General features: G+C 34.8%; 1 protein-coding gene across 1 annotated transcript; it reads left to right on the top strand.

Annotated features, from left to right (window-relative positions):
• Positions 1–27385, top strand: LOC137386999 (eukaryotic translation initiation factor 2 subunit 2-like). The gene is made up of 7 exons (XM_068073271.1): positions 1–189; positions 1717–1822; positions 4485–4549; positions 7925–8101; positions 16954–17159; positions 19213–19298; positions 26974–27385. The coding sequence occupies exons 1-7, from the start codon at positions 148–150 to the stop codon at positions 27147–27149; spliced, it is 858 nt and encodes a 285-aa protein (XP_067929372.1). The 5' UTR covers positions 1–147; the 3' UTR covers positions 27150–27385.
• The last annotated feature ends 252 nt before the right edge of the window (positions 27386–27637 follow it).

Below are 27637 nucleotides of genomic sequence, written 5' to 3'. Positions count from 1 at the left end.
AATATGGGAACGCAGTCAACCGCCTGGTGAAAAACTGATGCAATATTCCCATCCAAATTCATCTACGCCATTCAGTCAGGATAAATCGATCAACTACAAGCAAATTTGCCTGCGTCCTTTTCTGGTATTATTCAATTTAGGTGGATCATGCCTGATCAAGATACCGAGATGGAGCAACCTTCCGAACAGGTAACCAGAAGAATCATATTTACTTGTGGCAGTTACAGGAATGAAGTTATGCGATATTGCATGCTACGTAAGCTTACTCTACATTAACGTCGGTACCATTGAAGTTAAATTGGTTTAATTTTTCTGCGTATTTTCCTGGCAGTTGATAGACTCGATATTCTCATGTTATTAAGTTGCTCTAGCTCGAAATGCAACTACATGTATTTAGATAAACTCATTACCTAGTATAAATGACCGAACGTTTGTGTTATCACCTATCAAGTGCTAGGAATATATTTGTTCTTTTTTAAACTTATCTAAACCTTGCAGTGGTGGTAATTAAATGTTTGTACTACTTTTAATACAATTAAGAAAAGTCAGAATAAGCGATGTGATAAAATTGAAGTAGGTTTTAGCGTAAAGTCGTAAACGCATCCAGGAATGGATAAATATGATGGAAGGAACTCGTCAGTCTTTACATTCATTTACTAAAAACAATGAAAATGATGAACAGTAGACCACTTTGGGAGTTTGTTAACAGGAAACTGGGCGACCTAATGCAAAATGCACATATATAAATAACCTGCCCAACGTAACATTCAATGAAGACCAGCTGCTTCCTGCCAAGCCACAAAATAATGGGAACTGAAGAAACGGAAACGCCCAATGGCTACAGAAAGTCTTTCGACGCCTACTACCTCCAGTGACAGGGACATTGCTGTCCGTTTGAAATGTGCTCGTCTGGAAGCTGAAAATGCCCAGCTTAAAGAGACCTTGCTGGTCCATAGTCCAGCAAAGTCAATGATGATTAATCAGAATTCATTGTGCCTTTGAAATTTTTCGTAGAACATTAGACTATCTTCGCCGAAGCAGACGGGGTTCAGTGGTTAAGGCGTTGGCTTAAGATCAATCGGTCAGTGGTTCGAGTTACCTATTAACCATGGTGGTGTTAGGAAAGGCGTCCAAGCACAATTGCTCCTGTGCCAAATCTGGTAGGGTCATTGGCGACTACACCGGCTCCCCATCTGCATTCCAGCTAGTACAAGGAAGGTGGCTAGCAATCCTGCAGGACTGCAAACAAAGCCTGATAAAGGGTGAAGGAGCTCCTCTGTGAGCCGGCAGCTTAACTAGCTAGAGTTTCTCAATAAAATACCCAGCAAAAAGTAATGGGAAACCACTGTTGAAACCTGCCTAGAAAAGTCAATGGTTATAGGAAGTGCGGGAGATACCGGGACCACCTACGTTCTAGGACATGGTACTTAGGGAGAGAGTATATTTTCAGCATTGTATGAGAGATTGACTTTTTCTGGTGAATAGAAAACTTTTGGCCTAGCAGTATTTGGTAGCCTCTGTTATGCTCATACTTTATGTAAACATTGTCTTGTGAATTAATACATGATATATCTACGCAGAGAAGTTTTACGGAGGTTTTGAATAGTTTTCTTTTTATCTACGATCTCATTAATCTCTAATCACAGATTATGGAGTTGATGTTGGTGAATTTGTAATGTTGCTCACAATGTTCAATTGCTGTATATACTCTTCTAGATCTTTGATCCAAGCATGAAAAAAAAGAAGAAGAAAAAGAAGACACCTTTTGACCTGGAATCTGCCCTAGCAGGTGGTACTCCAGTTACAGATGAAGCAACAACAGGTATGTAATTGCTGTTGATAACATTTCACCAAATCCGAAAAGCATTGAAACTCTGCATTGAAACTTCTCAAGGTTTTTGTTTGCACCGATGGGACAGGCTGAACTGGTTGACACTGCGAAGGAATTTATCTGAGCCGCTTTATGTTCAGAGCATGTTATGTTACACAAAACATGTATTAGTTTTGTCGTTTGTTACCTATCTGTGTTTATTAGATAAACTTTGTTTGTTACTGGCCCTTCGCCATTCAGACATTCACATTTGTGCAGGTTCCTAATTATCCAAATACCGCTACCATTGTGATAATTATGTTGGATTGGATGAATTAGTTTCAGTGTTTTATGTATACAAAGTTGATTAAAAATTGCAACACTTTTTCGCTCAAAATCCATTGTGGTCAAATGTTGTTCTTCGCTGCCGAGTGTTCAGTCAGGTTTTATTAGATGTTTCTCATGAGAAAAATTTTCAATATTTTACATGGCCATCCGATTTAGCTATTTTATCACAAAGTAGGCTTTTCTGACATTCAACATTCAGTACATGAGTAGGAAAGAAGTTTCCTTTTCATCTCCATACACTATTCAATCGACCGAAGTTATTTAAGCTCAAGTATTCAAGTTATTTAAGTTCAATGGTCGGAGCCAGTCCAATGCAGGGTTGGATCCTGTATGCTGTGTATTTATTTAATGCTATTTCTTTGTTTGACGCACGGCTAGGTTTTCCTCTTGTTATGTTGATGTTTCGTTTCATTATCCGATGATCAGGATTAAAAAAACCATGGTTTTTATGAAAAAACCAGGTATTTATGGTTTAAACCGGTTTTTATGGTTTAAACCGGTTTTTATGGTTTTTATAATTTTACCAAGGTTTTTGCAATTTCAAGTCTAATTAACATCACTTACTATAGTTGCATGAGTGAGTATTGAACATACATATGTGGAATCATCTATTAAAGATGGTACTGTGGGAGCTGTTATGGGAAAAAGAGAGAAAACTGTATAAGTAGGAACTTTAATCCTAGTGATAAGTCGTGTGGTAGTGTAGAGCAGAGCATAATGCAGATGCATTGCTAGTGTTTGGAGCAGTAGCAGATGACTCAACTTCTATCACCTGAATGCCAGCATCACTGTCTAAATTGGTGTTTTCAGCTTGACATTTTGCTATGTGAGCTTTAAGCCTATCTGCGTGACCTCGCGTTACGACAGCACACCTATTACATTCTGCCTTGGAACCTTTGCCTTTTGCAGTTCGTGAAAAACTGCCAAACGGGATCCTGTTGGCGAGGCACAACTTGTTGGAAATTTGAGGCACAACTTTAACTTTTTTCAAACACAAAAAACTTGATAAACTGAATTCTAATTATCCAACTACTTTGGCTTGTGCCCAATAAATGAAATATTAGTTTGCAAATTTAAAGGTTGACTTGCAACAAAATTTACATTACAGTTATTTGGTATCAAAAGATTCACCATGTCTTACTCTGTTGTAGGTGCCAAATATGTGGAAATGTGATTACAAGCTCTTAATGGCTCAAAAACGAAAAGCCGCCGTAGATTGGAATCTTTTTATTTCTCTGACGTAACCATGACAGTTTGGTTATTGTCTTGTCACGTGATGTTCTCACGTGAATTGAAAGGCCAATACAAAGCTCAATATAAAACTTATCGTAGCACTAGTTTATGACGAACACTTCGGCTTTTACCGAAGACCCCGTATCAAATATAGATGCTCGCTACTTTTCAGTTTTGTTTCGGTTTGGTCTAATCGTCAAGTCGTAATCTGATCATGTGACCCAATACTTCGAAAATAATTTTTGCAGCACTTTTCGATTATCACAAGTGACCAACAGACTCGTCTTGATTATCAGACAATGATATGTACTCCTTCGAGCTAAGGTTAAAAAATTAAATGTATTTTTATGGTAAGTTATAAGATATCACTGCTAAAAGTGACAGCATTACAATGATGATAAAACAGATGCTTAAGAACAATAGACATGGTTTTATTGAATGCGTGAAGTATATTTGTGAAAATGTTCCGACAAATGAAGTTGCTTGAAAGTGTAAACAGAAGCCATCTCCTACAACTACGTCGCATTTGAGCCGTTTTGGAAAGAGAATCCAAACAACGGCTGTCGCTATGCGAATTTTGTTGCAAGTCAACCTTTAAAGCTTTTGCCCAAAAGGATTTTATTGTTTTAATTTCTAGTTATAAGTAAACCTTTCTCACTGGCCAGAGTTGAGAAAGTATGCACTCATTATTAGAGACGATTGGATTAGTATATTTCACATGGTTTTAATATTTCATCATTAAAAAGATCATTATATCACTTGATAAAACCAATTGAAAATGAAATTCACTAATTCATTGTTGTGCTAGGATTTCATGTAGTTTTAACTTGAGCTCTGCTATCAATTTACTACTATGTGCTAAATAAACTTCTACAGCTAATAATTACATATAATTGCATTTCTACCGCGCATGAATCACTAGGAGCTTTTTTCTGCTGGTTTAAACCACTCGGTTTAAACCAAGCCAACCCTGCCGATGATGATGAAAATATGTCATGAGCGCCTCTGTAAGGAATACTCTGCCCAGTGTCTTGGCTAATGACTTGACAGTCTCTTTATAAAGCGTTATTTAATTCGCTCAGATATGTTACAGAAGTGAAGTCTGAACTCGCGGAACCACAGATAGACATGAAGTCTGTTGCAGAAACATTACCTGAGGTAAGTTATGTATCTTTTCCTTTCATCTTCCTTGCATTCATCTTCCTTGCATTCATCTTCCTTCCATTTATTGATTCTTTTGGTTTTTGTGTTCTTATTGGCGATTAAACCTCAGCAGGAGAGCTTTCATTTTCGGATGAGCACAATAATAAAAAATGTGTTCGATTCAGATGTCGCATTAGGTCTTCTTACTTTGTTCTGTACGCTTGTCGAATAGGCAGTCAATCACAATCTGTTTTCTGAATATTTGAGATCTTCAACTTTTTTTTTTAATTTTTTCAAAATTATACGAGGACACTGGATTTCTTCCAAACCTTCCAAATAAACTTTCTTCAAAAATAATTTTTCAACTCTTGCAGTATAATTGGAAAGTAAGTTACTACACTATGGACTATCTTTCAACAGTTCCTTAAAATGCCGTGATAAAAGTGTCTTGATGTTATTATTACTCTCTATGTCATGTTGTACTTGATATTAATATTACTCTCTATGTCATGTTGTACTTGATATTATTATTACTCTCTATGCCATGCTGTACTTGATATTATTATTACTCTCTATGTCACGTTGTACTTGATATTATTATTACTCTCTATGCCATGTTGTACTTGATATTATTATTACTCTCTAGGTCATGCTGTACTTGATATTATTATTACTCTCTATGCCATGTTGTACTTGATATTATTATTACTCTCTATGTCATGTTGTACTTGATATTATTATTACTCTCTATGTCATGCTGTACTTGATATTATTATTACTCTCTATGTCATGCTGTACTTGATATTATTATTACTCTCTATGTTATGTTGTACTTGATATTATTATTACTCTCTATGTCATGCTGTACTTGATATTATTATTACTCTCTATGTTATGTTGTACTTGATATTATTATTACTCTCTATGCCATGCTGTACTTGATATTATTATTACTCTCTATGTCATGCTGTACTTGATATTATTATTACTCTCTGTGTCATGTTGTACTTGATATTATTATTACTCGCTATGTCATGTTGTACTTGATATTATTATTACTCTCTATGTCATGCTGTACTTGATATTATTATTACTCTCTATGTCATGTTGTACTTGATATTATTATTACTCTCTATGTCATGTTGTACTTGATATTATTATTACTCTCTATGCCATGTTGTACTTGATATTATTATTACTCTCTATGTCATGTTGTACTTGATATTATTATTACTCTCTACGTCATGTTGTACTTGATATTATTATTACTCTCTATGTCATGTTGTACTTGATATTATTATTACTCTCTATGTCATGTTGTACTTGATATTATTATTACTCTCTATGTCATGTTGTACTTGATATTATTATTACTCTCTATGTCATGTTGTACTTGATATTATTATTACTCTCTATGTCATGTTGTACTTGATATTATTATTACTCTCTATGTCATGTTGTACTTGATATTATTATTACTCTCTATGTCATGTTGTACTTGATATTATTATTACTCTCTATGTCATGTTGTACTTGATATTATTATTACTCTCTATGTCATGTTGTACTTGATATTATTATTACTCTCTATGTCATGTTGTACTTGATATTATTATTACTCTCTATGTCATGTTGTACTTGATATTATTATTACTCTCTATGTCATGTTGTACTTGATATTATTATTACTCTCTGTCATGTTGTACTTGATATTATTATTACTCTCTATGTCATGTTGTACTTGATATTATTATTACTCTCTATGTCATGTTGTACTTGATATTATTATTACTCTCTATGTCATGTTGTACTTGATATTATTATTACTCTCTATGTCATGCTGTACTTGATATTATTATTACTCTCTATGTCATGCTGTATTTGATATTATTATTACTCTCTATGTCATGTTGTACTTGATATTATTATTACTCTCTATGTCATGTTGTACTTGATATTATTATTACTCTCTATGTCATGTTGTACTTGATATTATTATTACTCTCTATGTCATGTTGTACTTGATATTATTATTACTCTCTATGTCATGTTGTACTTGATATTATTATTACTCTCTATGTCATGTTGTACTTGATATTATTATTACTCTCTGTCATGTTGTACTTGATATTATTATTACTCTCTGTCATGTTGTACTTGATATTATTATTACTCTCTATGTCATGTTGTACTTGATATTATTATTACTCTCTATGTCATGTTGTACTTGATATTATTATTACTCTCTATGTCATGCTGTACTTGATATTATTATTACTCTCTATGTCATGCTGTATTTGATATTATTATTACTCTCTATGTCATGTTGTACTTGATATTATTATTACTCTCTATGTCATGCTGTACTTAATATTATCATTACTCTCTGTGTCATGTTGTACTTGATATTATTATTACTCTCTGTGTCATGCTGTACTTGATATTATTATTACTCTCTATGTCATGCTGTACTTGCTATTATTATTACTCTCTATGTCATGCTGTACTTAATATTATCATTACTCTCTGTGTCATGTTGTACTTGATATTATTATTACTCTCTGTGTCATGCTGTACTTGATATTATTATTACTCTCTATGTCATGCTGTACTTGCTATTATTATTACTCTCTATGCCATGTTGTACTTGATATTATTATTACTCTCTATGCCATGCTGTACTTGATATTATTATTACTCTCTGTCATGCTGTACTTGATATTATTATTACTCTCTATGCCATGTTGTACTTGATATTATTATTACTCTCTATGTCATGCTGTACTTGATATTATTATTACTCTCTATGTCATGTTGTACTTGATATTATTATTACTCTCTATGCCATGCTGTACTTGATATTATTATTACTCTCTATGTCATGCTGTACTTAATATTATCATTACTCTCTATGTCATGTTGTACTTGATATTATTATTACTCTCTGTGTCATGCTGTACTTGATATTATTATTACTCTCTATGTCATGCTGTACTTGCTATTATTATTACTCTCTATGCCATGTTGTACTTGATATTATTATTACTCTCTATGTCATGCTGTACTTGATATTATTATTACTCTCTATGTCATGCTGTACTTGATATTATTATTACTCTCTATGCCATGTTGTACTTGATATTATTATTACTCTCTATGTCATGCTGTACTTAATATTATCATTACTCTCTGTGTCATGTTGTACTTGATATTATTATTACTCTCTGTGTCATGCTGTACTTGATATTATTATTACTCTCTATGTCATGCTGTGCTTGCTATTATTATTACTCTCTATGCCATGTTGTACTTGATATTATTATTACTCTCTATGTCATGCTGTACTTGACAAACTCGACCCACTTTTATACGCTTGAGGTTGTTTGCTAGGTCGCCGAGGATGACTTCATCAAGGAGTTTGGCTCACATAAGAAAAAATCGAAAGACAAGAAGAAAGTGAAGATAAATGACACAAGCCAGGTGCTTGGGCAGGAAGAGGCTGTCAGATCGGTCAAGGTTGAAGAGGGAGAATATACAAAGACCAATGAGGATTATACATATGAGCAGGTAATTGTCTTCTGATTTTCCTCATTTCATCGCTCTACTTCCTATAGCCTGTCAACCCAGATTTTCTTCATTTAGACGATAGATCTTAGTTCAATAACGTTGCTTGGTGTATTTTTTAGCTACCCTTATGGTTCTTAAATGATATACTCCTTGAAATAACGGCATTTAACATGGATAAGATTACCTTTATTTGCCCAAGTCGGAGGATATTTGACCAGAACACATATATACCTATTTACCACGGTGTTGTGAATGTTGATTTTTTCCTTTATCCCCATTTGCAGCATTGTTTATCAGCATACGCAGTATTAGTTATCAGCATACGCAGTATTGTTTATCAGCATACACAGTATTGGTTATCAGCATACACAGTATTGGTTATTAGCATACGCAGTATCGTTTATCAGCATACACAGTATTGGTTATTAGCATACACAGTATTAGTTATCAGCATACACAGCATTGTTTATCAGCATACACAGTATTAGTTATCAGCATACGCAGTATTAGTTATCAGCATACGCAGTATTGTTTATTAGCGTACACAGTATTGTTTATCAGCATACACAGTATTGTTTATCAGCATACGCAGTATTAGTTATCAGCATACGCAGTATTGTTTATCAGCATACACAGTATTGGTTATTAGCATACACAGTATTAGTTATCAGCATACACAGCATTGTTTATCAGCATACACAGCATTGTTTATCAGCATACACAGTATTGTTTATCAGCATACGCAGTATTAGTTATCAGCATACGCAGTATTCTTTATCAGCATACACAGTATTGGTTATTAGCATACACAGTATTGGTTATTAGCATACACAGTATTGGTTATTAGCATACACAGTATTGCTTATCAGCATACACAGTATTGTTTATCAGCATACGCAGTATTAGTTATCAGCATACGCAGTATTGTTTATCAGCATACGCAGTATTAGTTATCAGCATACGCAGTATTGTTTATCAGCATACGCAGTATTAGTTATCAGCATACGCAGTATTCTTTATCAGCATACACAGTATTGGTTATTAGCATACACAGTATTGGTTATTAGCATACACAGTATTAGTTATCAGCATACACAGTATTGGTTGTTAGCATTCGCAGTATTAGTTATCAGCATACACAGTATTGGTTATCAGCATACACAGTATTGGTTGTTAGCATACACAGTATTGGTTATTAGCATACACAGTATTGGTTATTAGCATACACAGTATTGGTTATTAGCATACACAGTATTGGTTATTAGCATACACAGTATTAGTTATCAGCATACACAGTATTGGTTGTTAGCATTCGCAGTATTAGTTATCAGCATACACAGTATTGGTTATCAGCATACACAGTATTGGTTGTTAGCATACACAGTATTGGTTATTAGCATACACAGTATTGGTTATTAGCATACACAGTATTGGTTATTAGCATACACAGTATTGCTTATCAGCATACACAGTATTGGTTGTTAGCATACACAGTATTGTTTATCAGCATACGCAGTATTAGTTATCAGCATACGCAGTATTGTTTATCAGCATACGCAGTATTAGTTATCAGCATACGCAGTATTGTTTATCAGCATACACAGTATTGTTTATCAGCATACGCAGTATTAGTTATCAGCATACGCAGTATTGCTTATCAGCATACACAGTATTGTTTATCAGCATACGCAGTATTAGTTATCAGCATACGCAGTATTGTTTATCAGCATACGCAGTATTAGTTATCAGCATACGCAGTATTGTTTATCAGCATACACAGTATTGCTTATTAGCATACGCAGTATTGTTTATCAGCATACGCAGTATTAGTTATCAGCATACGCAGTATTGTTTATCAGCATACACAGTATTGGTTGTTAGCATACACAGTATTAGTTATCAGCATACACAGTATTGGTTATTAGCATACACAGTATTGGTTGTTAGCATACACAGTATTGGTTATTAGCATACACAGTATTGGTTATTAGCATACGCAGTATTAGTTATCAGCATACACAGTATTGGTTGTTAGCATACACAGTATTAGTTATCAGCATACCCAGTATTGGTTATCAGCATACACAGTATTGGTTATTAGCATACGCAGTATTAGTTATCAGCATACACAGTATTGGTTCTTAGCATTTGCAGTATTGGTTATCAGCGTACACAGTATTGGCTATCAGCATACACAGTGTTGGTTATCAGCATACGCAGTATTGGTTATCAGCATACACAGTATTGGTTATTAGCATACACATTATTAGTTATCAGCATACACAGTATTGGTTATCAGCATACACAGTATTGGTTATCAGCATACACAGTATTGGTTATTAGCATACGCAGTATTGGTTATTAGCATACGCAGTATTAGTTATCAGCATACACAGTATTGGTTATTAGCATTCGCAGTATTGGTTATTAGCATACACAGTATTGGTTATTAGCATACACAGTATTGGTTATTAGCATACACAGTATTGGTTATCAGCGTACACAGTATTGGCTATCAGCATACACAGTGTTGGTTATCAGCATACGCAGTATTGGTTATTAGCATACACAGTATTAGTTATCAGCATACACAGTATTAGTTATCAGCATACGCAGTATTGGTTATTAGCATACACAGTATTGGTTATTAGCATACACAGTATTGGTTATTAGCATACACAGTATTGGTTATTAGCATACACAGTATTAGTTATCAGCATACACAGTATTGGTTATTAGCATACACAGTATTAGTTATCAGCATACACAGTATTGGTTGTTAGCATACACAGTATTGGTTATTAGCATACACAGTATTGGTTATTAGCATACGCAGTATTAGTTATCAGCATACACAGTATTGGTTGTTAGCATACACAGTATTAGTTATCAGCATACCCAGTATTGGTTATCAGCATACACAGTATTGGTTGTTAGCATACACAGTATTGGTTATCAGCATACCCAGTATTGGTTATCAGCATACACAGTATTGGTTATTAGCATACACATTATTAGTTATCAGCATACACAGTATTGGTTATCAGCATACACAGTATTGGTTGTTAGCATACACAGTATTAGTTATCAGCATACCCAGTATTGGTTATCAGCATACACAGTATTGGTTATTAGCATACGCAGTATTAGTTATCAGCATACACAGTATTGGTTCTTAGCATTTGCAGTATTGGTTATCAGCGTACACAGTATTGGCTATCAGCATACACAGTGTTGGTTATCAGCATACGCAGTATTGGTTATCAGCATACACAGTATTGGTTATTAGCATACACATTATTAGTTATCAGCATACACAGTATTGGTTATCAGCATACACAGTATTGGTTATCAGCATACACAGTATTGGTTATTAGCATACACAGTATTGGTTTTTAGCATACACAGTATTGGTTATTAGCATACACAGTATTGGTTATTAGCATACACAGTATTAGTTATCAGCATACGCAGTATTAGTTATCAGCATACACAGTATTGGTTATCAGCATACACAGTATTGGTTATCAGCATACACAGTATTGGTTATTAGCATACACAGTATTGGTTATCAGCATACACAGTATTGGTTATTAGCATACACAGTATTGGTTATCAGCATACACAGTATTGGTTATTAGCATACACATTATTAGTTATCAGCATACACAGTATTGGTTATCAGCATACACAGTATTGGTTATCAGCATACACAGTATTGGTTATTAGCATACGCAGTATTAGTTATCAGCATACGCAGTATTGGTTATTAGCATACACAGTATTGGTTATCAGCATACACAGTATTAGTTATCAGCATACACAGTATTGGTTATTAGCATACACAGTATTGGTTATTAGCATACACAGTATTGGTTATTAGCATACACAGTATTGGTTATCAGCATACACAGTATTAGTTATCAGCATACACAGTATTGGTTATTAGCATACGCAGTATTAGTTATCAGCATACGCAGTATTGGTTATTAGCATACACAGTATTGGTTATTAGCATACACAGTATTGGTTATCAGCATACACAGTATTGGTTATTAGCATACACAGTATTGGTTATTAGCATACACAGTATTGGTTATCAGCATACACAGTATTGGTTATTAGCATACGCAGTATTGGTTTTTAGCATACACAGTATTGGTTTTTAGCATACACAGTATTGTTTATCAGCATACCCAGTATTGGTTATTAGCATACACAGTATTGGTTATCAGCATACACAGTATTGGTTATTAGCATACACAGTATTGGTTATCAGCATACACAGTATTGGTTATCAGCATACACAGTATTGGTTATTAGCATACACAGTATTGGTTATTAGCATACACAGTATTAGTTATTAGCATTCACAGTATTGGTTATCAGCATACACAGTATTGGTTATTAGCATACGCAGTATTGGTTATCAGCATACACAGTATTGGTTATCAGCATACACAGTATTGGTTATTAGCATACACAGTATTGGTTATTAGCATACACAGTATTGGTTATCAGCATACACAGTATTGGTTATTAGCATACACAGTATTGGTTATTAGCATACACAGTATTGGTTATCAGCATACACAGTATTGGTTATTAGCATACACAGTATTGGTTATTAGCATACGCAGTATTAGTTATCAGCATACACAGTATTGGTTATTAGCATACACAGTATTGGTTATTAGCATACACAGTATTAGTTATTAGCATACACAGTATTAGTTATTAGCATACACATTATTAGTTATCAGCATACACAGTATTGGTTATCAGCATACACAGTATTGGTTATTAGCATACACAGTATTGGTTATTAGCATACACAGTATTAGTTATCAGCATACACAGTATTGGTTATTAGCATACACAGTATTGGTTATCAGCATACGCAGTATTGGTTATCAGCATACACAGTATTGGTTATCAGCATACACAGTATTGGTTATTAGCATACGCAGTATTGGTTATCAGCATACACAGTATTGGTTATCAGCATACACAGTATTGGTTATTAGCATACACATTATTAGTTATCAGCATACACAGTATTGGTTATCAGCATACACAGTATTGGTTATTAGCATACACAGTATTGGTTATCAGCATACCCAGTATTGGTTATCAGCATACACAGTATTGGTTATTAGCATACACAGTATTGGTTATTAGCATACACAGTATTGGTTATTAGCATACACAGTATTGGTTATCAGCATACACAGTATTGGTTATTAGCATACACAGTATTGGTTATTAGCATACACAGTATTGGTTATCAGCATACACAGTATTGGTTATTAGCATACGCAGTATTGGTTATTAGCATACACAGTATTAGTTATTAGCATACACAGTATTGGTTTTTAGCATACACAGTATTGGTTTTTAGCATACACAGTATTGTTTATCAGCATACCCAGTATTGGTTATTAGCATACACAGTATTGGTTATCAGCATACACAGTATTGGTTATTAGCATACACAGTATTGGTTATCAGCATACACAGTATTGGTTATCAGCATACACAGTATTGGTTATTAGCATACACAGTATTGGTTATTAGCATACACAGTATTAGTTATTAGCATTCACAGTATTGGTTATTAGCATACACAGTATTAGTTATTAGCATACACAGTATTGGTTATTAGCATACACAGTATTAGTTATTAGCATTCACAGTATTGGTTATCAGCATACACAGTATTGGTTATTAGCATACGCAGTATTGGTTATCAGCATACACAGTATTGGTTATTAGCATACACAGTATTGGTTATCAGCATACACAGTATTGGTTATTAGCATACGCAGTATTGGTTTTTAGCATACACAGTATTGGTTTTTAGCATACACAGTATTGGTTATCAGCATACGCAGTATTGGTTATCAGCATACACAGTATTGGTTATTAGCATACACAGTATTGGTTGTTAGCATACACAGTATTGGTTATCAGCATACACAGTATTGGTTATTAGCATACGCAGTATTGGTTATTAGCATACACAGTATTGGTTATTAGCATACGCAGTATTGGTTATCAGCATACGCAGTATTGGTTATCAGCATACGCAGTATTGGTTATCAGCATACACAGTATTAGTTATCAGCATACACAGTATTGGTTATCAGCATACGCAGTATTGGTTATCAGCATACGCAGTATTGGTTATCAGCATACGCAGTATTAGTTATCAGCATACACAGTATTGGTTATCAGCATACGCAGTATTGGTTATCAGCATACACAGAATTGGTTATCAGCATACACAGTATTGGTTATCAGCATACACAGTATTGGTTATTAGCATACACAGTATTGGTTATTAGCATACACAGTATTGGTTATTAGCATACACAGTATTGGTTATCAGCATACGCAGTATTGGTTATCAGCATACACAGTATTGGTTATTAGCATACACAGTATTGGTTATTAGCATACGCAGTATTGGTTATCAGCATACACAGTATTGGTTATTAGCATACACAGTATTGGTTATCAGCATACGCAGTATTGGTTATCAGCATACACAGTATTGGTTATTAGCATACACAGTATTGATTATTAGCATACGCAGTATTGGTTATCAGCATACGCAGTATGTGTTATCAGCATACCCAGTATTGGTTATTAGCATACACAGTATTGGTTGTTAGCATACACAGTATTAGTTATCAGCATACACAGTATTGGTTATTAGCATACCCAGTATTTGTTTTCAGCATACACAGTATTGGTTATTAGCATACACAGTATTGGTTATTAGCATACACAGTATTGGTTATTAGCATACGCAGTATTGGTTGTTAGCATACACAGTATTAGTTATCAGCATACCCAGTATTGGTTATTAGCATATGCAGTATTGGTTATTAGCATACACAGTATTGGTTATTAGCATACACAGTATTGGTTATCAGCATACACAGTATTGGTTGTTAGCATACACAGTATTGGTTATCAGCATACACAGTATTGGTTATCAGCGTACCCAGTATTGGTTATCAGCATACACAGTATTGGTTATTAGCATACACAGTATTGGTTATTAGCATACACAGTATTGGTTATTAGCATACACAGTATTGGTTATTAGCATACACAGTATTGGTTATCAGCGTACACAGTATTGGCTATCAGCATACACAGTTTTGGTTATCAGCATACACAGTATTGGTTATCAGCGTACCCAGTATTGGTTATCAGCGTACACAGTTTTGGTTATCAGCGTACACAGTATTGGTTATTAGCATACACAGTATTGGTTATCAGCATACACAGTATTGGTTATCAGCATACACAGTATTAGTTATCAGCATACACAGTATTGGTTGTTAGCATTCGCAGTATTGGCTATCAGCGTACACAGTATTGGCTATCAGCATACACAGTGTTGGTTATCAGCATTCGCAGTATTGGTTATCAGCGTACACAGTATTGGTTATCAGCATACACAGTATTGGTTATCAGCATACGCAGTATTAGTTATCAGCATACACAGTATTGGTTATCAGCATACATAGTATTGGTTATCAGCATACACAGTATTGGTTATCAGCATACACAGTATTGTTCATCAGCATACGCAGTGTTAGTTGTTAGCGTACACAGTATTGTTTATCAGCATATGCAGCATTGGTTATCAGCATACACTGTATTGTTTATCAGCATACGCAGCATTGTTTCAGGGGGCCTTCTATACTAGTTTTAAGAATAAATCGGGTACAGTAATCCTACTGGTTTCCAGCTTTGTTGTTTCATTTAATGATGATAACATACACTTGAAAGTTGTAGTCATTTCTTTGTTTTGAAATGAATAGATTTAACATGAAGCGGAGTGTTCAGCTGTACAGTAGATTACATTGACATGATGTAACTCCACGGCATCTTCACCACTGACGTTGGCCCTATTTTCCATGTATGACGCTGGCCCTAATTTCCATGTACGACGCTAGCCCTGATTTCCATGTATGACGCTGCGCTGTCAGTGTCCTAGCAGTCGTCTAGTTAAATAACAAGTCCCATAGTGACGGCCTGGTCGATGTCACTGATAAAACTAGTCTTTTATAAGAATAGCACTAGACAACTTTACAACTCTATTCAATGAAATTTGATCGTCTTTTGTTTTTCTTCTACAGAGAATATCTGCTAAGCACTATTCACTATTTTGTTATACGGATTCTAATTGGCTCACAAATATTTAGTTTCATTGTTGCCGCGTTGATTTTCCTTTCAGTTCTCCTTAATCTTTTACGGATATCAGTACTGTATATACAATGTATTGTAAAAGTATGCCACAAATAGGATACGTACACGGGTTTACAGGTATAGCAATAACTAACATTTGTATAGCAATAGCGAACAGTGTAAGTTTGCCAATGTGTTAGAATTAAGGCTTTTCACTTCAAACAATGCACTTGCCACTTTGTGGAAATTCCATTTTGCTGGTTCATTTAGAACATACTGTACATTCCCGCACATGAGCCGATTCTAGAACGCAAAATTGTTACCCAACTAAGGAGTCGGGCTTATCCGCGCGTAACTCTGATTGGGAGCAAATGAAATGACATTATGCCAACTTAATTCAAACAAAGACACTGTCTATGTCTTTTAATCTTTCATTAGTTGGTGCAGGCAACGGTTTGCATCTGAGTTTTCTTTACTTTCGTTGGTTCATTAGAAGCACTGAATATCAAAAATACATATACATAATCCCTAGTACAAACTGGCCGTGGATCTAGTTTGTTTCACCATGCTATTTGCAAACTATTCCTTCAAGCATTTCAATCTTGTGTTATTGTCATCTCTGAATGATTGGTCTTCCAATGCAGTTACTCAACCGAGTTTTCAATATCATGAAAGAAAGAAATCCTGACATGGAACTTGGTCAGAGAAAGATGTTTGTAATGAAGCCACCTCAGCTTGCCAGAGTGGGCACTAAGAAGACGGCGTTCACAAACTTTGCAGATATCTGCAAGCTATTGAAGCGACCTCCCAAGCACCTTCTGCAGTTTCTCCTTGCCGAGCTTGGAACAAGGTTAGTTGTGCTTGACAGCTTCCAAGGTGTTGAAAAGCAAGTGATAGGGCGTGGGTCGTAAAGTTCTGCTGCAAGATGAGTGAAAGTCTTATAAGAAGGTATATTAGTTGCCGTATATCCCGCATATGAGCCGATTCTAGAACGCAAACAATTTCTGAACGAAGGGGTTTGGATTATACATGCGTAACTCTGATTGAAAGCAAACAAAATGACATTATGTTAAGTTAATTTCAACAACTACAACTCGAACCTTTATTTACTAAACTTCACTAATAAAAGTAAGACGACAATAATGGTTGCCACTACCATTAACTCTTTCACTGCCAAATAAATTTTTTACGAAGACAATTAAATATTCTGTCAAACTACATATTTGATATTGATGCTTTCAAGTTGTCATAACATTTGACCAAATTATTAGCTTAAAACTGTACCTCATCTGATGCCATAAATATATGCTTCAATACAATATAATATTTCATATTGTATTGAAGCCTTGGGGAATGCTCCATTAATTTATCTTCAAAAATTATTTATCAAAAAAGAGTAATTTGCATTATTAACAAGAAACCTTTTTATTTCTCGACTGGGGATCTATTTAAAAAATGCCACATTCTGAATGTTAGTTGTTTAAATTTCGGACTTCGCTTAGAGCTCATATATCTTTCTACTCATCATATTCTCATCTCTCACAGCACTATTTCACTCGAAATTCTAAATTCAGCTTACCTCTACTTAAAGGTTGACTTGCAACAAAATTCACATTACAGTTATTTGGTATCAAAAGGTTCACCATGTCTTACCCTGTTGTAGGTGCCAAATATGTGGAAATGTGATTACAAGAAAACGAAAAGCCGCCGTAGATTGGAATCCGTTTATTTCTCTGATGTAGCCATGACAGTTTGGTTATTGTCTTGCCACGTGATGTTCTCACGTGAATTGAAAGGCCAATAAAAAGCTCAATATAAACTTATCGTAGCACTAGTTTATGACAAACACTTCGGGTTTTACCGAAGACCCCGTATCAAATATAGATGCTCGCTACTTTACAGTTTTGTTTCGGCTTGAACTAATCGTCAAGTCGTAATCTGATCATGTGACCCAATACTTCGAAAATAATTTTTGCAGCACTTTTCGATTATCACAGGTGACCAACAGGCTCGTCATGATTATCAGACAATGATATGTACTCCTTCGAGCTAAGGTTAAAAAATTAAATGAATTTTTATGGTAAGTTATAAGATATCACTGCTAAAAGTGACAGCATTACAATGACAATAAAACAGATGCGTAAGAACAATGGACATGGTTTTATTGAATGCGTGAAGTATATTTGTGAAAATATTTCGACGAATAAGGTTGCATGAAAGTGTAAACAGAAACCATCTCTCACAGTTACGTCACATTTGAGCCGTTTTGGAAAGAGAATCCAAACTACGGCGGTCTCGTGATGGCTGCGATTAACTGTTTGTTTTTTAGCTTTTAAGAGTATAATCATATTTGCAAATATTTTGCACCTACAACACAACAGAGTAAGACATGGTGAACCTTTTAATACCAAATAACTGTAATGTGAATTTTGTTGTGAGTCAGCCTTTAATGGAAAATGTAAGAATCATGAGCAGATCATAACCACTAAATACACTAAAGTTGCTGTAGATAACTATAGTTGGGAAGGGACCATATTATTTTGTTTCTAATTTTTAATATGTGCAGTAAATATATAGTTTTGATGTTTTTTACCCGGAGGTGTTTGTATTAGGTAACTACTATGGGTATCTATACCACTCTATACTGCATTTTTGTCTAATGATGCCAACATAGGAACAATTAGTGTGGTATGGCGGGAGTCCACTGTAATGGCGGGAGTCCACTGTAAAATATTTTAAGCAAATGATGCAGAGCAGAAGTTATGCTTTGTGGTCAATTATTGTTTGCTATATGAAATAGTACTGACATCCAATTGACATTAATCTTCTCTTACAAGAAAAGATAGACAACTCTCAGGGTGTTATAGTAATAGTTGTTACGCTTTACTGCCTTTACATTGCAGTGGAAATGTGGATGCTAACAATTCCCTCATTCTCAAAGGAAAGTACCAGCAGAAGCACATTGAAACTGTCCTTCGCAGATATATAAGTAGGTATTACATGTACATTGCTGTGATACGTTCTATGGCTCTGTGTATGCTATATGATACTACAGATACAATTATGTACTTTTAGTTACTCAACATGCTAGATAATTCTAGCGCAAGGTGGAAGCAGTTTCCACAAATATTTACTCTTCGCCATATGTATATTAACTACATTAACTTTCGAGTGGTTGTTATAGGATTGCACCAATTGGCTTGTCCGTACATTTTATATAGTGTGCTAACCAGAGATTCTTCACACAACTTGGGAATTAAAAAAATTGTCAGTAATATTCAGCTATTCTGAGAAGTCATTCATTTAAAACCTATTAACGCCTGCTGTTTTCATTAATAAGGATTTTGACCATGCAATTTTTAGATAATCTAGTTCAAAAAGCGAGCGATTTTAACACAATTACCATAAATTCTGCCGTGTAAGTTGAAAATTTGGCACCAAATTTCAAGCGTACAAATTCATCATCGATTTATACAGCGGTCACATTTTTCATGTCACGAGTTCTAGTAAAATTCAACTTCAAAAACCATTTTAAATCAAAATTACATGATATGACACACAATGGACCCCTGCCATACGACATTAATCGGTTCAAGTGTTGGCATCGAAAGGCAAAAATGTTGTATAGAAACCCATAGTAATTATAGTAATTATCTAATGCAGACACCCATGGTGAAAACTTGAAGCTAAGTTTTAGTGTGTATACTTAACGCACCTTCAACTTTGTCATCATCTTAACCTTTATTACCTGTTTCTGGCTTCGTTTTCACTATCATATCTCTTTCAGGCGTTGTAGGAGAGATTTGATAGCGTATGATCGCGAATAGCATATCAGCTTCTTCGTTATTCTGATGTATTCAGCACATCGACCGCCAAATTTGATTTTTGAAAGACATTTTTGTTGATGTCGTTTAGTGACAAAAATGCCGTATGGAGAGGACAGAAAAACGTTGTGTGCCACATTGAAGGTGGCAGGAAAAGGTAAAACCCGGTATGCACTGTATCTGGATTTATTAATAAAATAATAAAATAGTAAAATACTAGTAATCTCAATTGAAATGAATCAAACACAGCCCCATTCTTCACCATTCAAATTGTCATCGCTAGGATCCTCTTCTGGAATATCATGTTTTTCATAGTGCCTGCCCATAAGCCCACACTTCGGTAATTCATTTGACATATCCACTATCGTCCATCCATCTTTTTTCTTGTACATAAATCACGATTCTTGACATCAATCTGCCTTGCGGTATGGCTTTTCTGTTAAAAATGTACATATTATCAAAAGTGGCTGTTTCATTCTATTGGCAAGGCGGACCAATACGATGGTGAAGTATCATTTTTCGTGCCTTATGGTTTTCACTAGAACTGTCGTCTCTCGTTTTATTTGTACGTATTGCCGACGGCGCAAAAACCATGGGCATTTTCACTGATGGCGTCTTTAAATACCATTTCATCAGCTACGCATCACCCACCTCTATTGCCAACTGAACTATTAGCGAACAAACAATTTGAGCCAGAGAAGGGGTCGACTTACATGGCAGGTACATGTCAAAATCAGAATTTTTAAACCAAACTTTATACCTCGACTTATACGCCAGGTCAACTTTTACACCGAAATTTCCGATATATAGCATCACAGCTTTTTCCAGTCAATATTTGTACAGTTCACCAATCTTCCAGTTCATTTTCGCGACTTGAAAATTTTCATGAGACCTATTATTCGGTTGAAATTACACACAATATTCAATATGCAATGTGTTACCGCATTTGGGAGAAAAAAAAAGATGTACAGTGCGCTCTCAGGTTACAATGTCCCTGTTATAGGATTTTTTCGCCTTACGAATTGAAACACATTTCTCGTCCGCGCCATTCGAATCCTATTTCGTCATACGAGTTCAACAGAAATTTCGCTCAAAATTCAAATTTGGCAGTTAATCGGCTTATTATGTTAAAATGGCAAAGATGCCGGTATGCTGTTCTGTTTTGTATGACTGATTTCTCTCAGGCCAGCATTTCTCATGTAAAAATCCTAATATTTCCCATTTAAAAATCGGTAGCAAAGTTGGAGTCGCGATCTCTTCAAACAGAAGGTTAGGGATCAGACAACTTTTCTTAGTCTGCTCACAAAAAGTACATGTGAAGATCCATTCACAGTAACATAATTAGCATTGATATGTTTTTGCCTCCTTTCTGCTCTACTCACTATATATGTAGCAGCTCAAATCATGTCACTCAAAAGATAGTTTAAGATACAATAATAAACTTTAGTTTTTTCTTTCTATGGCTATTGAATGGCCAAGTATGCGAGAGGCCGCCTTCGAGAACGACATAGCTTGGGCCTTCTTGTCGAATGAGGTTGAAGAAGATTTTAATGAGGTCAGCCAAAATTTATAGTGAAAACAAAGCCGGAAACCGATAGGTGATAAAATTTTAGCGATGACAAGTTGAAGCTCAGTAGATAGTTAAAATACACACATAAAAACTTGACTTTAGCCCTTTGACCAGGTATAAGCCCCCCAAAAACAACCGAAACTCGTGTAATTTATTTTCGAAAGTTCAATAAAATCGATATTTTATAAACATGCATAGCTCAGATCTTAAATTTATTTCTATGAACAAAACATTTTGTACATAAACATCTATATTTCTCAAAGTCTGTCCGTGTGTCGTCGTCGGAGATCCAACTATCTTAAAATCTTGGAATAAATATTCTGTACCAAAGAGGATTCGATCTCGGACCAAGCCGTTCACCAGTCTGACACCTTGCCTGCCAATATAAGTCATTATATCAGAGCAAAACCAAACCTAACTGCTTTGCGTGTGACGCGGGTGATAGCATAACGTCACGCGAAGCTGTTCGCTCACATTATTAAACTGGCTAATAGCAAAACTCACTACTTCTCATTGTTTATAAGACAAAAAACTTTTCTCATGATATGTAGTTTGAAAGTTAGAATGGGAAATGTTGTTATATATTAAATACAAATCAATTTTCTGTCCAAATACTCTTCTATTACACGGGCAACGCCGGGTGGCACAGCTAGTTCATTTATATATCTACTACTAAAAAATACAACCATGTGCAATTGTTCCTGTATGAAATGCTTGGAAGCATTTTTTTTTGGTAGAGTCAAACGCTATAACGTAGCCGTGCGAGCCACCATAACAATCGTTTTCTCTGTATATTCTAAGTATATTAAAAGTCCAAAAAGTTTACATCACTTCTATCATTTGAATTATTTTATTCTGATCAGACAAAAAATCACTAACGATCGCAGGATCAAATAATCTTTTATTTTACCGTTTTGAAAGTCAAGCCGATGTTGACTGGTTTTTCCAACTTTTACTCTTTTCTAAGGAGGCGCGAATTGTTTAGCTTTTAGCACAAAGCAACGCCTCTCAGATAATCGTTTCATTTTGTAAATCATTGACCGATATCTTGTTGATGATATTTAAAACTTACTAGTGTTCATATCCTTTGTTTAATGTTACTAGGCGACAGCTTTATAAACGTCTACCGAAAGCGACATAGATGTCGTTTCCCCACGCAACTGGTAAACGACATTTTGTTCGTTTCCCTAGCCAAAGGGTTAAGTGTGTGTATAGTAAGCTAAATTCATTTAAGTTAAACTCAAAGTTTATGGTATACGTCTGTCTCAAAGATGAGAACTACCTACGGTACATACTGCTGCTACTGTACACACACATTGTACATTGTAATGTGACATTTCGTAACCGCTAAATACACTAAGTTACTGCTACTAAGGTTAGCATACTATTTGGTTACTAATTATTAATGTGTACAGCATTTACAAAAAAGTTTGACGATTTTTACCAGGGGATGTTTGCATTTTATAATTGCTATGGTTTCTATACCCCGACACAAAAAATTTTCACCACACGACGCCAACCCTGGATAGGATTAAAATCCTATGGCGAGTGGGCACAGTATTATATTATTATCTCTATTATATATACTAGTACTCCAACAGTCTAGTGTGTATCTCTATTACATATACTAGTACTCCAACAGCCTAGTGTGTATTTCTATTATATATACTAGTACTCCAACAGCCTAGTGCGTATCTCTATTATATATACTAGTACTCCAACAGTCTAGTGTGTATCTCTATTATATATACTAGTACTCCAACAGCCTAGTGCGTATCTATTACATATACTAGTACTCCAACAGCCTAGTGTGTATTTCTATTATATATACTAGTACTCCAACAGCCTAGTGCGTATCTCTATTATATATACTAGTACTCCAACAGTCTAGTGTATATCTCTATTATATATACTAGTACTCCAACAGTCTAGTGTGTATCTATTATATATTCTAGTACTCCAACAGTCTAGTGTGTATTTCTATTATATATACTAGTACTCCAGCAGCCTAGTGTGTATTTCTATTATATATACTAGTACTCCAACAGTCTAGTGTGTATTTCTATTGTATATACTAGTACTCCAACAGTCTAGTGTGTATTTCTATTATATATACTAGTACTCCAACAGCCTAGTGTGTATTTCTATTATATATACTAGTACTCTGGCAGCCTAGTGTGTATCTCTATTATATATACTAGTACTCCAACAGCCTAGTGTGTATCTATTATATATTCTAGTACTCCAACAGCTTAGTGTGTATCTCTATTATATATACTAGTACTCCAACAGCTTAGTGTGTATTTCTATTATATATACTAGTACTCCAACAGCTTAGTGTGTATCTCTATTATATATACTAGTACTCCAACAGCTTAGTGTGTATTTCTATTATATATACTAGTACTCCAACAGCCTAGTGTGTATTTCTATTATATATACTAGTACCCCAACAGTCTAGTGTGTATTTCTATTATATATACTAGTACCCCAACAGTCTAGTGTGTATTTCTATTATATATACTAGTACTCCAACAGTCTAGTGTGTATTTCTATTATATATACTAGTACTCCAACAGTCTAGTGTGTATCTCTATTATATATACTAGTACTCCAACAGCCTAGTGTGTATTTCTATTATATATACTAGTACTCCAACAGCCTAGTGTGTATCTCTATTATATATACTAGTACTCCAACAGCTTAGTGTGTATTTCTATTATATATACTAGTACTCCAACAGTCTAGTGTGTATTTCTATTATATATACTAGTACTCCAACAGCCTAGTGTGTATCTCTATTATATATACTAGTACTCCAACAGCTTAGTGTGTATTTCTATTATATATACTAGTACTCCAACAGCCTAGTGTGTATTTCTATTATATATACTAGTACCCCAACAGTCTAGTGTGTATTTCTATTATATATACTAGTACCCCAACAGTCTAGTGTATATCTCTATTATATATACTAGTACTCCAACAGTCTAGTGTGTATCTCTATTATATATACTAATACTCCAACAGTCTAGTGTGTATCTCTATTATATAAACTAGTACTCCAACAGCCTAGTGTGTATTTCTATTATATATACTAGTACTCCAACAGCCTAGTGTGTATTTCTATTATATATACTAGTACTCCAACAGTCTAGTGTGTATTTCTATTATATATACTAGTACTCCAACAGCCTAGTGTGTATTTCTATTATATATACTAGTACTCCAACAGCCTAGTGTGTATCTCTATTATATATACTAGTACTCCAACAGCTTAGTGTGTATCTCTATTATATAAACTAGTACTCCAACAGCCTAGTGTGTATTTTTATTATATATACTAGTACTCCAACAGTCTAGTGTATATCTCGATTATATATACTAGTACTCCAACAGCCTAGTGCGTATCTATTACATATACTAGTACTCCAACAGCCTAGTGTATATCTCGATTATATATACTTGTACTCCAACAGCCTAGTGTGTATTTCTATTATATATACTAATACTCCAACAGCCTAGTGTGTATCTATTATATATACTAGTACTCCAACAGCCTAGTGCGTATCTATTATATATACTAGTACTCCAACAGTCTAGTGTATATCTCGATTATATATACTTGTACTCCAACAGCCTAGTGTGTATTTCTATTATATATACTAATACTCCAACAGCCTAGTGTGTATCTCTATTATATAAACTAGTACTCCAACAGCCTAGTGTGTATTTCTATTGTATATACTAGTACTCCAACAGCCTAGTGTGTCGTGAGAGGCCGTCAGATGTGCCGATAAAGCGCAGAGAATAAGTAGCTGCACAAGTATTCATTGAATCAAAAAATTACAGAAATTTAGTTTTTTCCTATTTGAAGGGCTGATGGAGTGAGTGCTGGGGTGATCTTGGAATGAATTAGTTTCTTACATTTATTTTATCAACTAGAAATTCCACTGTCATACAGCCCACGACCAAAGTGATATTGGAAAAAAGAAAGGGTACTGATGGTTGAGAAATGCAATATTAGCAGTCAAATAGGATAACTGCAAAGGTAGCTGTAATGTGCTGGGTGTTATTATATACAACAAATAGCAATAATGAAAGGAAAAGCTTATATGTTTATATCTCTTCTCCTGCAAAAAAAAGAAATGCAATATTGGCCAATATTAGAAGTAAAATGCACTGATATTATTAGAATAACCAATATTATTTATATAGTAATAATAAAAAACCAATGCACAATTTTGTTTACATTTCAAAACGGCATAGCTAACAATATCACGAAGTTGCGATATTTATATAGATTTTTAGAAAATCTGTACTACGTCGTCATTGTCCTGTAGTCATCCAAACTTATAATTAATTATTGCAATAATCTCATTAGAACCGTTAGAAAAAATATCATCGTCATGCCTTTACTTACACTGCGTTAGATTTTTAGAAAGTCTGTACTACGTAGTCATTGTTCTGTAGTCATCCAAACTTATAATTAATTATTGTAATAATCTCATAAGAAACGTTAAAAATATCATCGTCATTTGCTTTACTTATACTGCGTTGGACATCAGTTAGAATGGGAAAGTATTCAAATGTGTCGGCAAATGAAAATGAAAAAATTGAAATCGGCAAAAATGAAACGATTTCTGTACTCCTATGTTAATTGCCAAAACCTTCGGCAGTTCGACAATGCTATAGACTGGTGAAAAGTGCACGTTATTTTTTCGTGAACTGCGCAAGACTTCATCGTTCTATTATCTGTCCCTCGGCGTTTCAATTTTCGGTCTTAACTTTTATTAAACCAAGCTTTTCAAGTGTTTTGTGGCGATTTTCGTTGAAATTAATCTGTCTATTTGTGTATAATCCGATCAGATGGGTAAGTTTTAAGATATTATCGAAGGTTTACAAAGACTTGGTAACATATTTAAATTGGTTTAAATGTATTTTGTAACGTTATTATACTTTAACGACTTTACATAACGATGCTTAAATTTGTTGACGAAATTTCTTGACGAGGGTTCGTCTCATTGTTGATGAATAATTTTCGTAAGTTGTGTGCACATGCATTTATCATAAGAACTCCCCCCACTTCGCTCCGCTTGTTTGGTCGTGGGATTAACATGTATTTTACTGTTCGTATAACATACAATCCCTCTCTATTATATAAACGTTCTCGGAACGGATTATTTACGTTTTAGGACAGTCTACTGTACGTCGAATTGCGTTCACAATATCCTAAATACCCTCCAATCTCCAAGTATTTGCCTTTGTAGAAGAATATGTCACCTGCCACACCTGTCGCTCTCCTGACACTCTGCTGGAGAGAGAAATTCGCCTCTTTTTTCTCCAGTGCAAGCATTGTGGCAGCCGAAGTTCTGTTGCCAGCATAAAGTCAGGATTCCAAGCAGTCACAGGCAAGCGAGCTGCTCTCCGAGCCAAAACTGCATAGATATGTTTAAATGTCTGACACGGAGCGAACTAATTCTTCTAGGTGGCTGTAACAAGTGGTGCATTGGTTCTTTTCCATTATTAGCAGCACAATTGTCTCTTGTTCATTTTCCTTCATGGTACTTGGCTGCATATAGTATCTTCATTACTCACAGAATTTTTGTATTTTGGTAAGTCTGCACCTTTGTCATGTACATGTTCGACAATTTTATCCAAATAAAATGCTTAGCATCTCTTCTCAATAAGTACTCCCTTGTCTGAAATGGTAAGGTAGATTAAGTAGGGTGAAACAAAAAGGCCTCTTTTGATTGGACAAGGACAAGTCTTTCAGGCAAACCTTTTTGTTTACTATACAAAATATCTCATCCTTTTGTAACGCAGGGGATGAGATATTTTGTATACTTCCTCTTTGAAAGAACCTTGTATACTACCAAATAATTATGTCTCGATCACTTCATGTCTCGATCACTCGCAATTCACCGAACAATT

The sequence above is a fragment of the Watersipora subatra genome, chromosome 2 (assembly GCF_963576615.1).
Source record: "Watersipora subatra chromosome 2, tzWatSuba1.1, whole genome shotgun sequence".
Classification (NCBI taxonomy): domain Eukaryota; kingdom Metazoa; phylum Bryozoa; class Gymnolaemata; order Cheilostomatida; family Watersiporidae; genus Watersipora; species Watersipora subatra.
The sequence above is the reverse complement of the archived record's forward strand: the minus strand, read 5'-3'. Positions and strand labels throughout refer to the sequence as shown.